Source organism: Centropristis striata, chromosome 19 (assembly GCF_030273125.1).
Source record: "Centropristis striata isolate RG_2023a ecotype Rhode Island chromosome 19, C.striata_1.0, whole genome shotgun sequence".
Taxonomy (NCBI): domain Eukaryota; kingdom Metazoa; phylum Chordata; class Actinopteri; order Perciformes; family Serranidae; genus Centropristis; species Centropristis striata.
Genome location: NC_081535.1, coordinates 12,960,336 through 12,978,009, shown reverse-complemented (window position 1 = coordinate 12,978,009; position 17,674 = coordinate 12,960,336). Strand labels below are relative to the sequence as shown.

Sequence of the window (17,674 nt, the reverse complement as noted above, 5' to 3'; positions counted from 1 at the left end):
GAGAAATTACCCATTTCTTAGTTTATCTCAAATTAAGATGTACGGCCTTTTATTGTGAAACTCAGACGTTAGCGTTTCCCGGAAGTGCGTCTCATTGTTGAGAGACGTTCACGGCGCCCCGACATGATTCAACCGTGAAACGAGTTTAGTTAGTTTTTAACACTTCTTGTCTTGTTGTCGCTTTTGACAACTGTTTAGTTTTCTGTTTAAGTAAATTATTGTAAGTTTTAACGGGGTTTGAATCTATCTTGAAGTGTATCGGTGAAGATAACTGGCTACTTCTGGACCAACCGCTGCCCTCCTGTGTTGACTTTTGAAACAGTGAGTCCACAACGTTCAACGCCTTGTCTTTATAAAGTGTCTTAATATTATACAGACATTATAGTGTTAGCCTCTTCTGTCTAATAAGGCATGTTACTATTCCTCCGTTTGTAATTGTTTGTGTCTGAACTCTTGTGAGAGTTACCTTTGACCAAGATTGATAGAGACTGTTGCCTTCAGGTTCTTAGCGGAACTGATCGTGGCTCATGTTTATTTTTCCTTTACAGATGCTCCGTGGTACATTAGAAAACTAGAAGCCCACAATGAATCCACAAACCCTGTCACTGAGAGCCCTGCTGATCCTTGGGCTTTGGCACTCTGGAAGAAGGAGTCTAGCTTCAGCCCCAGAGCTGAAAGAACAACCTAAAAAGATAGGTAAGCATCAAATCAGATCAAATCAACTTTATTTATAGAGCCCTTTAACACAGCTGATACTAAGTGCTATACATGGCAGGACCAACAATAAAAACAGAGAACAAATAAAAACAACTAAAACAGAGTCTCATGCTGGGTAAAAACCAGTAAATAAAAGTGGGTTTTAAAATGAATGTTCATTTTAAAAACCACAAAGAACTGATAAAAACAAATAAAAAAGAGCAAAGGCTCATGTTGAGTTAAAAGCCAGCGAATAAAAATGGGTTTTAAGATTTATTTTAAAAGCGGACAGCGAGGAGGCCTGCCTGATGTGCAAGGGTAAAATGTTCCAAAGGCTGGGAGCAGCAACAGAGAAAGCCCGGTCCCCTCAGATTTTACGCCTGGACCTCGATTCCCTAAGGAGCAGCTGATCAGAGGCAACGTGTAGGGAGAAGCTCAGTGAGGTAGAGCGGGGCGAGGCCATTTAAAGACTTAAAAACAAATAAAAGAATCTTAAAATGAACCCTAAAGTGCACCGGCAGCCAGTGGAGGGAGGCCAGGATCGGTGTAATGTCCAAAGCGTGCATGTAAAAACAAAAAACACTGACCCTCCTTTCTATAACTACTTCCTCTATTTGCTCTGATGATTCCTTAAAGTCTGAGTCAACTCAGGATAGACAAACCTCTCTAGGATGCTAAAGGTCAGGAGTTCACATTATATGTATGTGGGGGAGACTTCACTGTGTCCTTACCCAGAATTCAGTTGCAATGAAAAATGCAAGCAAGTAAAAAACAAAAAAAGCATACTTTAAGTACTTAAAACCTAAAGAAAAAATAGAATATGAGACCCCATCGTTTGCATACAAAGCATAATCTTCTGCATATTAGCTTTCTATGTGGTAGCACACTCAATAATACAGTATATGCATTCACAGGGAGATAGCATGATGTTGTGAAAAACATAAATAAAAACAGAATGCATCAAATTCAGCATGTGATTATATATTTATACAAACCAAAATGTTCCCAATTTTTTGCAAAGGAAGTGCAAATTATTGCATTTGGTTTTTACAGCATGCCAACTTTTTTTGGAATCAGGGTTGTAAGCAATAATGCCAGACATTTGCTCACACTGGCTTCCTAAATGTGAGGTTTTTATGTTTTCTCTGTTTTAAAATACCAGAGATTAGGTTTTGGACTGTTTCAAGGGGTCGCTTTGAGCTGATATGATATGATATGCTATGATGATATGATATATGATATATACATTTTGTAGACTGAACGATCAAGAATAATAATGTGTAAAAATAATAAATGTCAGATTGATCTATAATGAAAATAATTATAAGTTGCAGTTGTGTTACAGAATTTTTGTACATCTTAAGAAAATACCACATGTAATATATGTCTATTTTAAGTATCTCTCAAATATGAAGGTGCAGGTGTCAAATGAAATATAACTTGAAAATATTGATATAAATATTCTTAAGAGAATGTTTCCAGCAGTGTTTAACAGAGTTCGTTGATTGTGTTGTCATTGCTGCTGTATAGCTGTGGTCGGAGCAGGCATTGGTGGCACAGCTGCAGCGTTTTACCTGAGGCAGGAGTTTGGAGCCGCAGTGAAGATCGACGTGTTTGAACCTGGCAATGTTGGGGGACGACTAGCGACAGTGAAGATCGGAGATTATGAATATGAGACGGGGGGCGCAGTGATCCATCCTCTGAACCTGCACATGAAGGAATTCATTGAAAAATTAGGTATTGTATCCTAAGTTAAACAGACATGGCAGCCGAATTAAAGCCATTATTGATATTAGGTCCAATATATTCAAAATTTAAAGAGTGACCCTCTTACTATTTTTTTTACAGGTATTCCTCCAAGGAAAGATGTCCCCTCTAAAATGGCAATATTTGATGGAAAGGACCTCACATTTGAAGAGAGTGACTGGTTCATAGTAAATTTCTTGCGAATTCTCTGGCGATACGGATTCAACTTTCTCAGAATGCACATGTGGGTGGAGGGCATTTTGGACAAGTTTATGAGGTAAGGAGAAAAAGTACTTGTCATGGCCCCTAAATCTTTTAGATGCGTTTTAGAGTATCAACACAGAGTTGCTGTTCCTTGATCTGTACGGTGTCCTAATGGTCATGTAAATCCTTCTATCCACAGGATCTACCAGTATCAGCAGTACGGTTACTCATTCTCCAGTGTGGATAGACTCCTTCATGCCATGGGTGGCGATAGTTTTCTTACCCTGGTGAATCAGACCCTGGAGGAAACTATGATAGACGAAGGATTTTCGCAGATCTTCCTCAACGATATTGTAGCACCAGTTATGCGTGTAAACTATGGCCAAAGTGTCAGAATCAATGGCTTTGTGGGTATGTTTCACAAGTTTGGATTGCTTCATTACATACAGGTGCATCTCAATAAATTAGAATATCATGGTAAAGTCCATTTTCAGTAGTTCAAGTCAAATAGCCCCAACGAAGTATTAAGTGCATATAGATGGACATACTTTTCAGAGGCCAACATTGCCCTATTAAACATACTTTTTAAAATTGGTCTTTTGTAAAAAAAACAAAAAAAAAAACAACCTTTTTGGGACACTGGATTTTAGGTCTTCATTAAATGTAAGCCATAATCATTAAAATTAGAAGAAATTGAATAAATTAAGACATGAAATGTTTCATTCTGTGTGTATAATATATAATATAATATAATGTGTTATTTCCACTTTTTGAATTGAATTACTGACCTAAATAAACTTTTCTAGTCTAATTTATTGAGATGCATCTGTATGTCAAGATTTTGTTGAAAAAGTAAATAGATGTTAATTCAGTGTATGTCCTGTGTGTGAAGTGAGAGTTGCACATAAAGGACGTGATCAATCCTGTCCTTTCCATTTAAGAAATATTACCAATATCAGTAGAAAAAACATTCATCCTTTATATTTTTTTATTGTTATTTCCTATCTTTCTTCAGTGTTTGTAACTTAAAAAACTAAGTGTATTTACTTACTTACTGCTTACTTGTGTTCTAGGGGCGGTGTCGTTGGCAGGAGCAGATTCAGGCCTGTGGGCAGTGGATGAAGGCAATAAGAGAGTGTGCTCAGGACTGCTGTACCACAGCAAAAGTGACCTTATACCTGCCAGAGTGACCTCCATCTCAGTCAAAGTTCGACCATCCAAGACAGGTACTTTTTGCATTTCTTTGTTTGGTTCAGGACTGGTAATTTTCTCCCACTAGTGGATTTCTTATGTGAATATTCAGGATTTTCCATAAAATCATTGCAGGGTTCCGGACTCAAATTTTAGGAGCACCAGCACAAAATTAGGAGCTCCATTTTAATCAACATTTAATGCAACATGCTTCTATTTTTGTCCAGGCTAATTAGAAGAAAAACGGGAATATTTGTGATTTGCACTAGTGCTCCTAGATCCAAAATGTAATCGTTTCTCCTCCAAAAATGGTTGCAAAATGTGACAAAATCGACGCAGTCTTGAGCCCTATGATTTATTGTCTCAAACAGAAATAGTCCCTCTCAATCATCACTTATGATCCACTAGACGTGTTTGTAACTGAAGAGGCTGTGCTCCATATCGGTATTTTCTCTTTTCTTTTCATTCTGCTGCGTTCAGGACTTTCTGGGCATTATTCTGAAAAAAAAACCGCAAATATTGTGAGGCGAAATGCCAAGAGCATTCATCCTTCCAAAATGAGAGTGATTGTGGAGTTTGTTTCACTGTTATTGAAACAGGGATTAGGGGCCAAGTTTGAATTTTGCATTTAGAAACAGAAATGGATCATTCCTGTATGGTATGCATTTAATGTTAAATATTTCATCCTAACTTCCCTCCATCTCCCATTTTCAGGCACCACAACCAGTTTCTATGAGGTTAATTATGTTGGAGAATCAGGCTCAGCACACTCTCTGTACGACATAGTAATAATAGCAACACCGCTTCACCAGGGAAAGTCAGACATCACCTTCTCAGGCTTCTCCCCTCCAATCCCGTCGCACTACCCCGGACTTTACCACCAGACTGTCTCCACTCTGGTCCACGGCATGCTGAACGTGTCCTACCTGGGGACCACAGAGCCCGCTTCCAAATTCACTGTGTCCGACATCCTCACCACGGACTCAAAGGGCTCCATCATAAACAGCCTGAGCTCTCTTGACCCTGTGCACATCCCTAAGGGGTACAAGCGACCACCTGCGAGCCAAACCAAAGTCTGGAAGATTTTCTCCCCAAAGCCGCTGACTGAGGAGCAGCTGCAGGACATGTTCCTCTCCTGGGATTCAGTGTCGGAGACTCGGTGGCTGGCGTATCCTTCTTATCGCCCACCGCACCGTAAGACGCCTCCCTTCATCCTGCACAACCGGCTGTACTACATCAACGCTATAGAGTGGGCAGCTAGCGCCATGGAGATGAGCGCCATCTCTGCCAGGAACGTGGCCCTGCTGGCACACCACCGCTGGCACCAACAGGCCAGCAAGATCGACCAGGAAGACCTGCACACCCGGTTAAGAGGGGAACTCTGAAGAGGTAGAAAATAAATAAATAATAATAATCAAGTACAGTGTAAACCCACTCAGATAGTCCTGGTCACGCCTGTTGCACTATAACAACGCTTCTGTCAGGACAAATCCCATTCTATATCAGGTATCTGTGGTGCTCTGCTGCCTTAGAGAACAGTTTGTGGTTTATTGAAACTTTGTTCCATTGTTGTAGTTTTGGCCACCATTTCTTATGGAAGCTCTGAGAGCCAAGTAAGAAAAGAAATCCATTTCCTCCTTATTCTCTCAAGTCTTTTCTCTTCTGTTTGTATAACTAAAGCACACCTAAAGTACAAAGAAAAGATTTTCCTGGCAAATCTCTAACTATTATTTCATCTGCTGAACATGTGGAGAAAAAAGTTTTGCCATGTGAACAGAAAACGTTTTGCCAGTATTATTTTTTCTGAGTTGGGTTTCTTTTTTCAACATTTTATTTTCATTGTTCAAGTGCTAAAAGCATCCATTTTATTATAACAACTAACAAATAAATGATCCTCACAATTTATGTTCATCTTCAAAAACATTTTCACCAGTTTTCTCAGATGAACTAATACAACCAAACCTTTATTTTCAACTTGTTTCACACATTTTAAAAAATAATGAATTAAGAAAGATTATCCTGGCAAAACCTTTATTTTCATCTGTCATAAACACAGGAGACAAAACAAGTTAGATAAGACTTGGACCAGATTTTTTCCTCTTAAAGCACCTGTAATTTCTCTCTTTTACTCAGCAAAGTAATTGCTCAGATCTGGGAAAAACAGTGACATCACGAGCCACAATGAAATCTCATGGCAAAAAACACAAGCAGTCAAGTCAACAGTTTAACCAGCTCAGCCGTTTTATTTTAAGGTAAAACCATTATTAACCCCTTGTTGCACAGGAAAACTACTTGTGCACACAGCCACTTTGAACATGTTTTAAAAGATGAACCAGAAAGTCGATCTGTTAGCCTGGGGGTTTGTTTAAAACTCACTCCTTTTCTTTGGCGTCATCTCTGCTTTCAGGTATCTCCGTAGTTAACGTGGTGATTAAAATGTTCACCAAAACTATGTTAAAAAAAAAGTTGATTCAATTAATCACCTAAACAGGAGCAACTATTTATTATTCACCACAAGCAGAACAAATCAAACTAAAAGGTGGGTCGACATTGTACTGTGCTGGATTTTGGGATCACTGTGAACCATGCTGCACTCCAGGGTACACACATAATATTAAGTGTTCCTCTGTCTATGTGTGAAATGATTTTTAGATGATTTTTTTTGTATGTGCAATGCTGCTGTTGTTAACACGGTATGGCTAACTTCTAGCAAATCAGCTTGTCCAACATGTCCTTTTATTGATGGATTTATGCGACTTTGGTGATTTCTTAGTCTCTACCTCCTCGGCAGACTTCTGTATATGGTATTAACTTGTGCCGCTAAAACTTTGTCTTTTATAAATCAGATGTTATTGATGACAGTTTAAGGAATACCTGTAAAAATGACCATTTGTGTCATTATTCACCCTGTATTACCTTTTATCCTTTCAATCTCCATTCACCTTGACGGCATACAAGAAAAACATAGTTTCTTCAAGAATTTGAGGTAACGGAGTGAGTAATTTATATTTTTAATCTTAAACTATGTCTTTTAAAAAAGGAATAATAAGCCCATGTATTTCTTACTGTTTAATATATTGAAAATGTTAAGACTGTAATTGACAGTCTAATCATACTGACGAGGTGTATAAATTTAGCTTGTTATAACTATGATTGTGCCTTAAAGCTATCAGAGTATTTGGCTTTATTTAATAAGTCTCCCTTTAATTTTAGGAATCATTTGTCCTTTGGGTCTTCCTGTCATTTTTTAATGAGTGAAGGTGAAAGTCAGGCCACAGGGACTAAACTGAAAAAGTACAATGCATTTGTGTGTTTTGTTGTCACACTGAGGAGAATGTGTTGTGAATTATTTTGTACCTGTGATTTATAAGATGTCAAGTCGCTTAAAACCTACTGTAGCAACCTAAACCACTTCCATGTTCTTTAGCCACTTTTGGAAGAAAATTGTAGTTTGCTAATTGTTTTTTAAGCACTTTTAGAGGTGTATTTTTCGAGACTTTTGCAAGAAGTTTTCTGGTTGTGAGTATATGTCAACACATACTGTAGCAAAAATATGAATTACATCAGTTTTACACTTACTTCTCTTTGCAAATGTCAAAAAACAACCATGTAGAATATTTAGACTGGTTTCTTCTGCACAAATAAAATTAGGCTTTTAAAGACAAAACTTTTGATTTCAGATTTTAAACAATACTGAAACATTCCAGACCAAACAGTATGTTTTGCAAATGTTTACAATCACAATAAAGGAATGAGACCTTCTTGGCTATGTACGTGTCTGTTGCTTTTGGAAAACAGGGAAGAGAGCAAGTTAAAGAGAAACATATTACAGGCTCTCCATATATATAATATAAACGATGAAGAAAAATAATTTAAAAGCCTTTATTTTAATGGTTAAATCATTAAATGAGGAGTACATGTTTCACCCACTGTCAGTCTTTGTCAGAGCTTTAAACTAAACTTTTTTTTCTGTCTTTAAAGCCCAGCTGAAGACTTGTTTAATAATTTATTTATTTTTGTGAGTGCCTGGATTGCCTTTCTGTTTATCCCGTTTGTTTGAATTACTTTTGACTGCATGAATATAGATCTCACTTTCTAAGTAGTAACTTTATTCAAAGATGAAGCTTGTGATTCATTTTATTTTTGCCTTTATTCTTTTTTTTTGCAATTCTTTCTGTCTCATTAAAATCATTTTCATTTCATGATCTAAAATTCTGACTTTTTTTTAAGGAATAAAAATATTTTTGCAGCTACTTTAATGACTGAGGGTGAAAGTAAAAACATTTAATAACTGCAGCTGTTTGCATCCTCTCTTTGATCTGCCTGGTTAATTGAAGGATTGTCTCACTGAGCAACATTGTGACCCATCATCCATAAGCCAAGGATGTGTGGTGAAATCACCATTTCAATTCCAAACAGGAAATGAACATTGTTTTCAGCTCAGATGCAAGGACTCCCATTTTTTTCCTTTTGTATCAAACACACAGAGTAGCACCCCAAACAAATAAAGGCCCGTGTGACTGCAGAGGCAACAATGGGCACCATTGACGGCCTGAATAAGGATACGACTGTGTGGTGATGTGCCACCCAGCTGTGCTCTCAGGTAGGGAGGGACAATGGTACCAGAGCCGCCTGTCCATGCTTGACATGTGATGTGACTGAAGATATAAGAGGCTGAAACTGACAACAACCCAAAATCCCCCAGGACCAACAGCCAAGATGAGATTTCTAGTGCCAATATGTGCTTTCCTCGCTGTGGCAGCTTTTCACTCCGGTAAGTATTTTATGATTTTCAAGGGAATTCGAATATAACTATAGTTAAAAATGTAATCTCCAGTGATGGGAGGCCAAAATCTGGGGACAACATTTGTTTGTTTTGATATATGTTTACTTGATAAAGTGGATGCCTCTACAGAAAACCCATTCATGATTATTTACTACAAAATAAGTTTTGTTGTATTTATTTACTTAAAGACTGACTGGTGTACTTGTGATGATTCCTAGCTCTCTCAGCATCTCTGGAATCTGCAGAGAAAGTGGAAGTAGTTGCTCAGCACGGTGAGGAATTATTGTCAATAATAAATAATTTATTAGCAATACTATTGTTATGAAAGGGGGGCCGATACTTGCATGCATCAAAACTGATCCAACTGTCTTGTCTTGTTTTTATGCAGATGAGCTAACTGAACTGAAGAAAATAGGTACAGTGATGTTTTATAGTCTTTTATAAGTATTTTTTCTGTTTTAGCTTTAAGAAAGACAAACATGTTGTAGCAGAAAAAATCGGTAGAGAAAAGGATAAATATTTTCTCTTATTAAAATAAGTAAAAAAAAAAAAAGTTGTAAAATAACACAAATTAAATAATACAATAAATCTTTAAAAAAAAAGGAAACCATGCCTCTTTTCTCAATCCCCATGTAATTTTTAAAAGATTTTGGCGGCGCATGTGCAGAAGTATAGTTGGGCCGCGCATGCGCAGAAGCGAAGTTGAAAAAAATAAAAATAAAAATAAATAAATAAAAATAATAAAAAAATTAAAAATAATTTAAAATATTAAATGATTAAAAAAATAAAATAATTTAAATTTAAAAATTATTTTTTTTAATAAATGGAAAAAATTAAAAATAAAAATAAAAATAAAATAAATAAATAAAAAAGTAAAAAAGTAAAAAGGACAGTGGTCGAAGAAGTATTCAGATCATTCACTTCAGTAAAAGTACTAATACCACTCTGTGAAATGACTCCACTCATTTAACTACCTAATAAACTTTTAAGTGGTTTAATTTATAAAAATGGCTAATATTTTAAATGTATCATGTTTTTCATTTTAAATCTTGACCTGAAAAGTAATTCAAGCTGTCAGCTAAATGTAGAGGAGTAAAAAGTACGATATTTGCCTCAAATTGTAGTGGAGTAGAAGTATAAAGTTACATAAAATGTACATAAAAGTACCTCAAAATTGTACTTTAAGTCCAGTACTTGAGTAAATGTACAAAGTTACTTTCCACCATTGCTACCTGCCTCTTCTAACTTATACATATCAGTTAAGAGTCCTCCTTCAGAAACTGTATGAGGATTAAAGGGATAGTTTGTGCATTATTACACAAAACTTGGTACAATTATTGTCAATGCCCTCCTGAGGATAACCCTCTAAGGTTTTATTGATCGGCCCCTAGATGGCACTGTGGTGGCAGTCTAATTTCATATTTGGTACCGTGGCCACACTATAACACTTAAGGCAATGAAATTCATAGGGGTGGTATAGACTGGCCCCTGTAACGCACACACCCCGACAGCAGCATGCCCCGACACGCGTGTACTGCGAGGGCCCGTTCAGTACTGCTTGCAGTCCTAGTTTTTTACTGTATTTTATATTTGATCTGTAAAACGAAATTTCTTCAGTTTTATTATGATACAAACTGCCCGTTGTCTAGTTTGGCCTCTGTTGCATCATGTTATTGCTCTGTGTCATCAGATCAGATGGAGTTTGAGGCCGCTCAAAAGAATGAGGCGGCTCAGATGAATGGTAGGTTTGACCGAAGTCCAGGGCACTGACCATGACCCAAAATGATGTGACTTCATGAGCAAATATACCTTTCATCCAGTGTGTCAAGTGCAGTGTGTAAAATAAGTTTCCGTTTCATCAATAATCTTTTTTTTCTAGTTACAGAGGAACAGAATGAGGAAGGCCGCTACCTCGGTAAGAGGAACTACTTGAGTTTTTACCTATTTTAAAACAAACTGATGCTATTTATAATGCAGTCTTTATTTTACATACAGAGGCTGTTCAAGGCGGATCTGGTAAGTAACAAACAACTGTGACAAACAACTGAACACATTCTGAATGTGTTTTAAATGTCACCTTTTGAAATGTTTCCAACAGTGGAGGAGCGGGTTGAAGCTGAGGCCGACAACACAGGTGTGTAAAAAACCTCCTACTGGTGTAAAAGACAGCATGTACTCTTTCTGTACATTACACATTACATAACAGTGAAATCCTCCTCTGGCAGAGGGAGGCGGCAACTCTGACGTAGCAGCTCAGGAAGGTGAGAGAGATTTTACTGTTCTGGTATCAGCCTGTAGATGGTGATAAAGGATAAAGTTTAAAGAAGAAAAGCTCTGCAGGATCTCAGAGCACACTTACATGTAAAATATCACGACCTTGTGACTAATTTCTCTCCCCCACAGAATCCCAGTCTGAGTCCTCAGAGGAAGCAGATGGTGAGTGTGACTTTGGGTTTTGTATGTAGTTTATTTCAGCACATTTCTGTCTTATTATTGATCAGAGTTTGTGTCTATTATTTCTGACAGGGAGACAGAGACGGGGTAAGTGATATAAATCTACACTAGAATACAGCAACTAACAGTTATGAGTAAAAAAAAAAAAGAAACACTATATAGGCTTTGAATAATACTTTTTCTTCTTCTTTTTCCTCCTCAAACTGTATCCGGTTATTTACATATTGATAAATTTGAAATCATATTTTACATTTTTTGTTGTTAAGCTGCCTTTTAAAGAACATTTTGAACATTTTTAAGAACATTTAGATAAACAACCATACGGCCCAATGGTATTTAGAAGCTTTTTATTTAAACCTATTATTTAAATTACACTTTAATGTGTTCCCAGAGCACCACGAGGCAGTGCCTGAGGCTGTGAGCACTTTGGGTAAGATCAAGTAAAATGGCCACTGACTCACTACACTGATGAATCCCACATAACTCCCAACTACTTGCAAGCCATTGATAGATTACTCAACAGGCCTGCTGCGAACAGGCTCAGGGGCCCAAGGATTCAGGGTTCCTGACTCACTAAATGCTGCTGGAAAAATGTACCAAAAAAATCACAAAAAGACAGTAAATAACACCTACAATCCACACAAAATGATTACAGAGATACAAAATCTTCACAAAGTGCTAAATAACTGAAAATAGACTCAAAATTACCAAAAAATATGCACATACCAATTTTAAATGACTACAACACACAAACAACCACAAAGAAAGGGAAAACGGCTTAAAATAGATACAAAAAGATTACAAACAGATGCAAAATGACTAGAGATAGAAGCAAAACAATGACAGAGATGATAAAGAGCTGCGAAGAGACATAAAGCAACCAAAGAGACACAAAATGACCACATAGAAAAGTAAAACTACTATAAATAGATAAAAAATGATTTATAGTTTATAGTATATATTTATGACAAAAAAATTAAAAACAACTAAACGTAGAAGAAAAACACTCTCAAACTCACCAAATTACCAAATATTATTCTGACTCACTGGATATAGACCGTTTTTTTACAAGCCTGCCATTGGCCATGACTCTACTTTCTGTTTTGCAGCGGCCCTGTCACTGCATCTGGGGCTTAGCACACCCAAAACGTTTGGAATTGGTTAATACAATATCATACAAATAAGCCGGAGCATTTTTTTCCCTGTAGCAGAATGATAGTGGAGACAGCCAGACCATTGTACTGTGGAGAAACGTCTTTGTGAGACTAAAAGTAGACTCTTGGAGACTCATTGAGTTGGGTGTCTTGTTGCTGTGTAGACAGGGCGGGGGGCCTCTCACATGTCTGTGCCCAGGGACCCATTGTCTCATAACAATTCATGTCTCTAACTCTCTGTTTTCTCATTTCTCCTCTGCAGAGGAAGTCAATCAGGATTCAACTAAGAAGGAACAAGGTGAAACCTTCACTAATGCTTCGTACTAAGGCTGAATGAGTCTGTTTACTAGTATTACCCAGAGACGGTGGTTAACTTTTTCTTTTTTCTTTTCTGAGGCAGACTCGTAGTACCTGCTGAGGCAAGATGTGGTGAACTGTTTTGAACAACACAGTGAAAGTCAAATTGTAGGTTATGCAATGAGCAGAAAACAGAGCCAGTCAGAGCCGGTCTCAGCCAGATTGAAATAGTGTTAAAAACCTTTTATAGGTTGGGTTCTGAATCAAGTACAGAATAAAATGCCTCAAGAGCAATTACACATTTACAATTTCGACAGCTTGTAAAAAAGATTTAATGTGTAAAAACAGACAAAACAAATGTTCTAGACAGATACTCCAGACACCACAGAGATCAGTGGGATGCTTGACCTCAAAAACAAGATGCTGGATTTTTCTTTTTGAACTCAGTATCTGAACAGATATTTGAGGCATCACAGAGATCAGTTGGCTGCTTGACCTCAAAAATAAGATGCTGGAATTGTTTATTTGAACACACTTCTCCTTATATGTGAGTAAATCTAGGACAAGAATCCAGGGCAGTCTGAGACGTCTGTCCCCAGGTGCTTATTGTGCTTGATTTATACTGTATCATCTGCTTCTGGTTATTTTTGGGCCAAGGATGCACTGTCCCTGCCCTAAAAGATGCTCAAAGAATTGTTTTGAATTGATAAAATTCTTCTGATCCAAGGTTATTTTTGATGATCTGATAAAGGTCATCTTTAGGATTCTCTAGGTAGGACAAGGAGAGTCAAATTTCATAGAGGGCAAACCTTCATGTGCCGTTTTTTTTTTTAAAAAGAAGAGAAAATCAATGTGTTGCAGTAAATCCTAATCCTTTGGGGATATGATAGGTTTTGCTTTGTGCCACATAAACCAACATGTCCTTTTATTGACAGATTTATGTGTCTTTCTCAGTCCCTCTACCTCCTCAGCAGACTACTGTACGCGTTATTGAGAACAGACAGCTGTCAGCAAAGATTTGAGCCACTAAGACTTAAATCAGATGTTATTGATGCCAGTTATGAAACAAGTTTTTCTAACTATCTAATTGTACTGATGATGTTAAAAACTAATTGGATTTTAGATCAATTAGATTAGGCTTATGTCTCGATTATATTATCATTATCCCTATAGTTTAATAAACAATTTGTCTTTCAGGTCATCGTGTGAAACTGAAGTGAAAATTGCCTTCAGAGTCTATGGAGGAGCTGTTTTAAAGTATCCTGTACATGTGCTTTATCAGATCTACTGTAAAACAAACTACTAAACAACTACTGGTTCTGTATTCATTTTAGCCACCAGTATTGAAAGAAATATTTAGATAATTTTCTTAAATAAAAGGACCAAGACAGCAATGTAAAATATTACTAGAAAAAGTCCGGCATTAAAATTGTATGTGAGTAAAAGTGTATAAAGAATCAGCAGCAAAATATAGTTAAAGTGGGTTATTTAAGTAAAAGTACGGGTTTGTAGTATTATATATGACATTATTAGATTAATAATACTGAAGAGTGAATATATTTATTGTGTCAGCAGCTACTGTTTAAGTTTCTGGAGGCAAAGATTGTTCAAACTTTAAACACAGTTTCATATAGAGGGACACCAGATAGACTGAAGGTGTCTGAAGGGTCATGAGATGATTTGTGGGAGAGACCAGAAGATAAAACAAAGTTCTGATATACAAATCTGATTTAAGTTTATCTTTAACTTGTGGTTTATCTTATCTTTTATTTTTGGTAAGATATTAAATCATTTGTTGAAATGAGGTCATGTGAGGAGTTTAGAGGGCAAAGATCACTCTCTGGTGGAGCTGGGAACAACACACAGACATCTGATATGTGACCTTGTAAGATCTCACAAACCAAAAAGGTTAAAACCACTGGTTTAGCCTTTACCGATGTGTTGTATTTTAGAAGCATGTTGTATTATCCATTGTGCAAAATCTTCATATTAAAAGGAACTAAAGTTTTTAAATAAATGTAGTGATGTAGAAGTATAAAGCGTTAAATGGAAAAACTCAAGTAAAGTACAAGTGCCTCAAATTTGTACTTAAGTACAGTTCTTAGTATGTAAATGTACTTAGTTACTTTCTGCCGCTGTTAGACAGGCTTCTTCTGCACAAACCTTCATGCACTGGTTTTAAAAGAGAAAATCAGTATGTAGCGGTGAATCTTCATGCTCTGGGGATATTATCACTTTGTGCTTTACAGCACTAGTCATCATTTATCTGTACCTTCACATGAGGAGTGAGTCATATCAGAAAGACCTGGATGTGAATCATATAATTGTTGTGAGAGCCCTGGAAAACTACTGAATTGTGGTGTGTTTGCAATGTAAAGCTAGCGTAAAGGAATCCTCTCTTGTCTGTCCCTGCGTCACAGATGTACTGGAGTGAGAATGCACAGCAGCACGTGGATCACAACACGTACCCATCACCCGGTGCCTGAGCTGCACTGAGCTTACTGCCAATAAAAAGGAACTATTCCACCTATCTACACAACGTCTTTGTTGTCTTTGTTTCATGTGATATGTTGTGACCATTCTTGTGACACCTTTTCCAAAGTCAAATTCAAGCACTTTTCAAGCACCTGACAGCTGTGTTGGATAACATGTTATTTCACTATTTCACAACATTAAATTAGATGTTTTTGTGCTATAAACAACCAAGATTTTGTTTTAGTGACAGCATTCCACAGAAGGTGAGAAACTTAACATAACATGACATAAAATACTACTGAGATAATAAAAAAAAAAAGGCATAGTATAGTATGCTGTGAAAATTTGGAAAACATTTTCATGTTCAGTATGTCAGCAAAAATATCATTAAAAATGTCATAGTACTGTATGGGATAAAATAATTTTTAGAATAGCAATGTCTCAGTATAATGTGATGTCGAAACTGTTTAAAAAATCGTCGTAAAGTATTTAATCAGAACATAATGAAAATGTTTGTCAAAAATGATCAAATTTTAAAATGCCTAAAAAGTCAAAGGTCAATTATAGTCTGTTGATACATATTAGAGCATAACATGGTCAGAAATGACAGAAAAACAGCATATTATGGGATGTCGAAAAAATGAGCCACTCTAAAAAGTAAAAACTTTAGTATGTCGATTTTTGTCAAAAATTGCCAAATTTTAAAATGGCTTATAATGCGAGAAATGGCCCAATTATACTCTGTTGATACATGTGGTAGTATAATTTGTCCAAAAATAGTGGCAAAACACCATATGGGATGTCCAAAAATGACCCGTCAAGAAAAAGTTATATAGTATGTTGATTTTTGTCAAAAATGGTCAAATTTTAAAATGCCTAAAAATGCGAGAAATGGCCCAATTAAACTCTGTTGATATGTGTAGTAGCATAGTTTGTCCAAAAATAGGGAAAAAAAACACACCATGTTATGGGATGTCCAAAAATGACCTTCCCCCTCAAAAAAAGTCATACTATAGCATGTCATTTTTTGTCAAAAAATGTCAAATTTTAAAATGCCTTAAAATACCTAAAATGTTTCAATTATACTCTGTTGATACATGTTAGAGGATAATATGCCTAGAAATTAACGAAAAACACCATATCATGGGATGTCCAAAAATGAACCTCTCAAAAAAATTCATACTATAGCATGTCAATTTTTGTCAAAAAATGTCAAATTTTAAAAGGCCTAAAATGCTAAAAAGGTGTCAAATATAATCTGTTGATACATATTAGTGCAAACTATGGCTTGAAATGACAGAAAAACACTAGATTATGGGATGTCCAAAAATGAGCCCCTCAAATAAGTCAGTTTTTGTGAAAAATTGTCAAATTTTAAAATGCTTAAATTGGTCAATTCTGGGCTGTTGATACATATTAGAGCATAATAAGGCCAGAAATGACAGAAAAACACCACATTATGGGATGTAAAAAAACAAGTAATTCTATTTTTGTCAAGAATGGTCAAATTCAAAATGCCTTAAAGTACTTAAAAAGGTTCAATTCTGGTCTGTTGATACATATTAGTTCATAATTTGGCCAGAAATGACAGGAAAACACCATTTATGTGATGTCCAAAAATAACATCCCCCTGAAAAAAGTCATATTATAGCATGTCGATTTTTGTCAAGAATAGTCAAATTTTAAAATGCCTAAAAGTGCTTTAAATGGTCGAATTATACTGTTGATACATGTAGTAGTTGGTCTAAAAATAGCAAAAAAACCCACCATATTATGGGATGTCCAAAAACGACCCCTTCAAAAGTCATACTATAGCATGTCGATTTTTGGCAAGAATAGTCAAATATTTTACAATTCCCCCCCACTCTATGTAAAGCATCCTTGGGTCTTTTGAAAGTTGCTATATAAATCTATGTGATTACTTTTATTAATGAATACTTGTGGGATGTGTCTATGTGCATGAATATACTAGATTATGTAAAAGGAGTATATTTGAATTCAAGGCTTTTCCTTACCGTGAAGACATTATGGCTAAAATGAATCACTTCCCAAAATTTCAAGTCTTTGTATGGACTCTATTTAGGTCTCTTATAAAGTGGTAATAAAAACAAGTTCAACACGAGTATTTTCCCATTTTTATTTGTTTTTTTCCCTCATCCACGTTTGTGGAAAAGATTGTTTATGTGCATAAAAAAAACAAAAACAAAAAAATCAACTTTTCTTTGGTACCTAAGGGAAAATCAAAACAATTAAGGCAACTACAGCATCTATAGATCTGATATGCATTTAGTACTGCAGCCAAATGACCACACGCTGGTGGCATGCAATGTATGTCCGCCCTCATTCAAACAAGAGATCAGCTCAACACCAAACCACCCAGTCGGATAACTTCCAGTTTTTGGTTCACTGTTCACCCTCCCCCTGCAACCTTATTCACCTTCAAAGGCCGAGAAAGAAAGAGGAAAGCTACAACAACCCAAATGTCTAGGCAGGTGCAAATTACACAGAAAACAAAAACATACTGGGGGAAAAAGCCGGTACATGGTGAACTGGAAAAACAATGCTGGAGGACGCCTAAAGCATTTAACCACCAAGGATGATGTAATCAAGTTTTAACAGGAGACTTAAGGTCTTGTTTGAGTTTTGAGTTAGAGCACTTGTTTATGTTATT

The 17,674-nt window shown here is 36.3% G+C and overlaps 1 protein-coding gene across 1 annotated transcript; it reads left to right on the top strand.

The window, feature by feature from the left end:
* Positions 1-52: 52 nt before the first annotated feature.
* On the top strand, positions 53-7,599 carry pcyox1 (prenylcysteine oxidase 1). Its single transcript, XM_059357261.1, has 7 exons — positions 53-321; positions 549-696; positions 2,227-2,433; positions 2,545-2,719; positions 2,846-3,057; positions 3,720-3,872; positions 4,552-7,599. Exons 2-7 carry the CDS (start codon positions 585-587, stop codon positions 5,220-5,222), a joined length of 1,530 nt encoding a protein of 509 aa, XP_059213244.1. The 5' UTR covers positions 53-321; positions 549-584; the 3' UTR covers positions 5,223-7,599.
* The last annotated feature ends 10,075 nt before the right edge of the window (positions 7,600-17,674 follow it).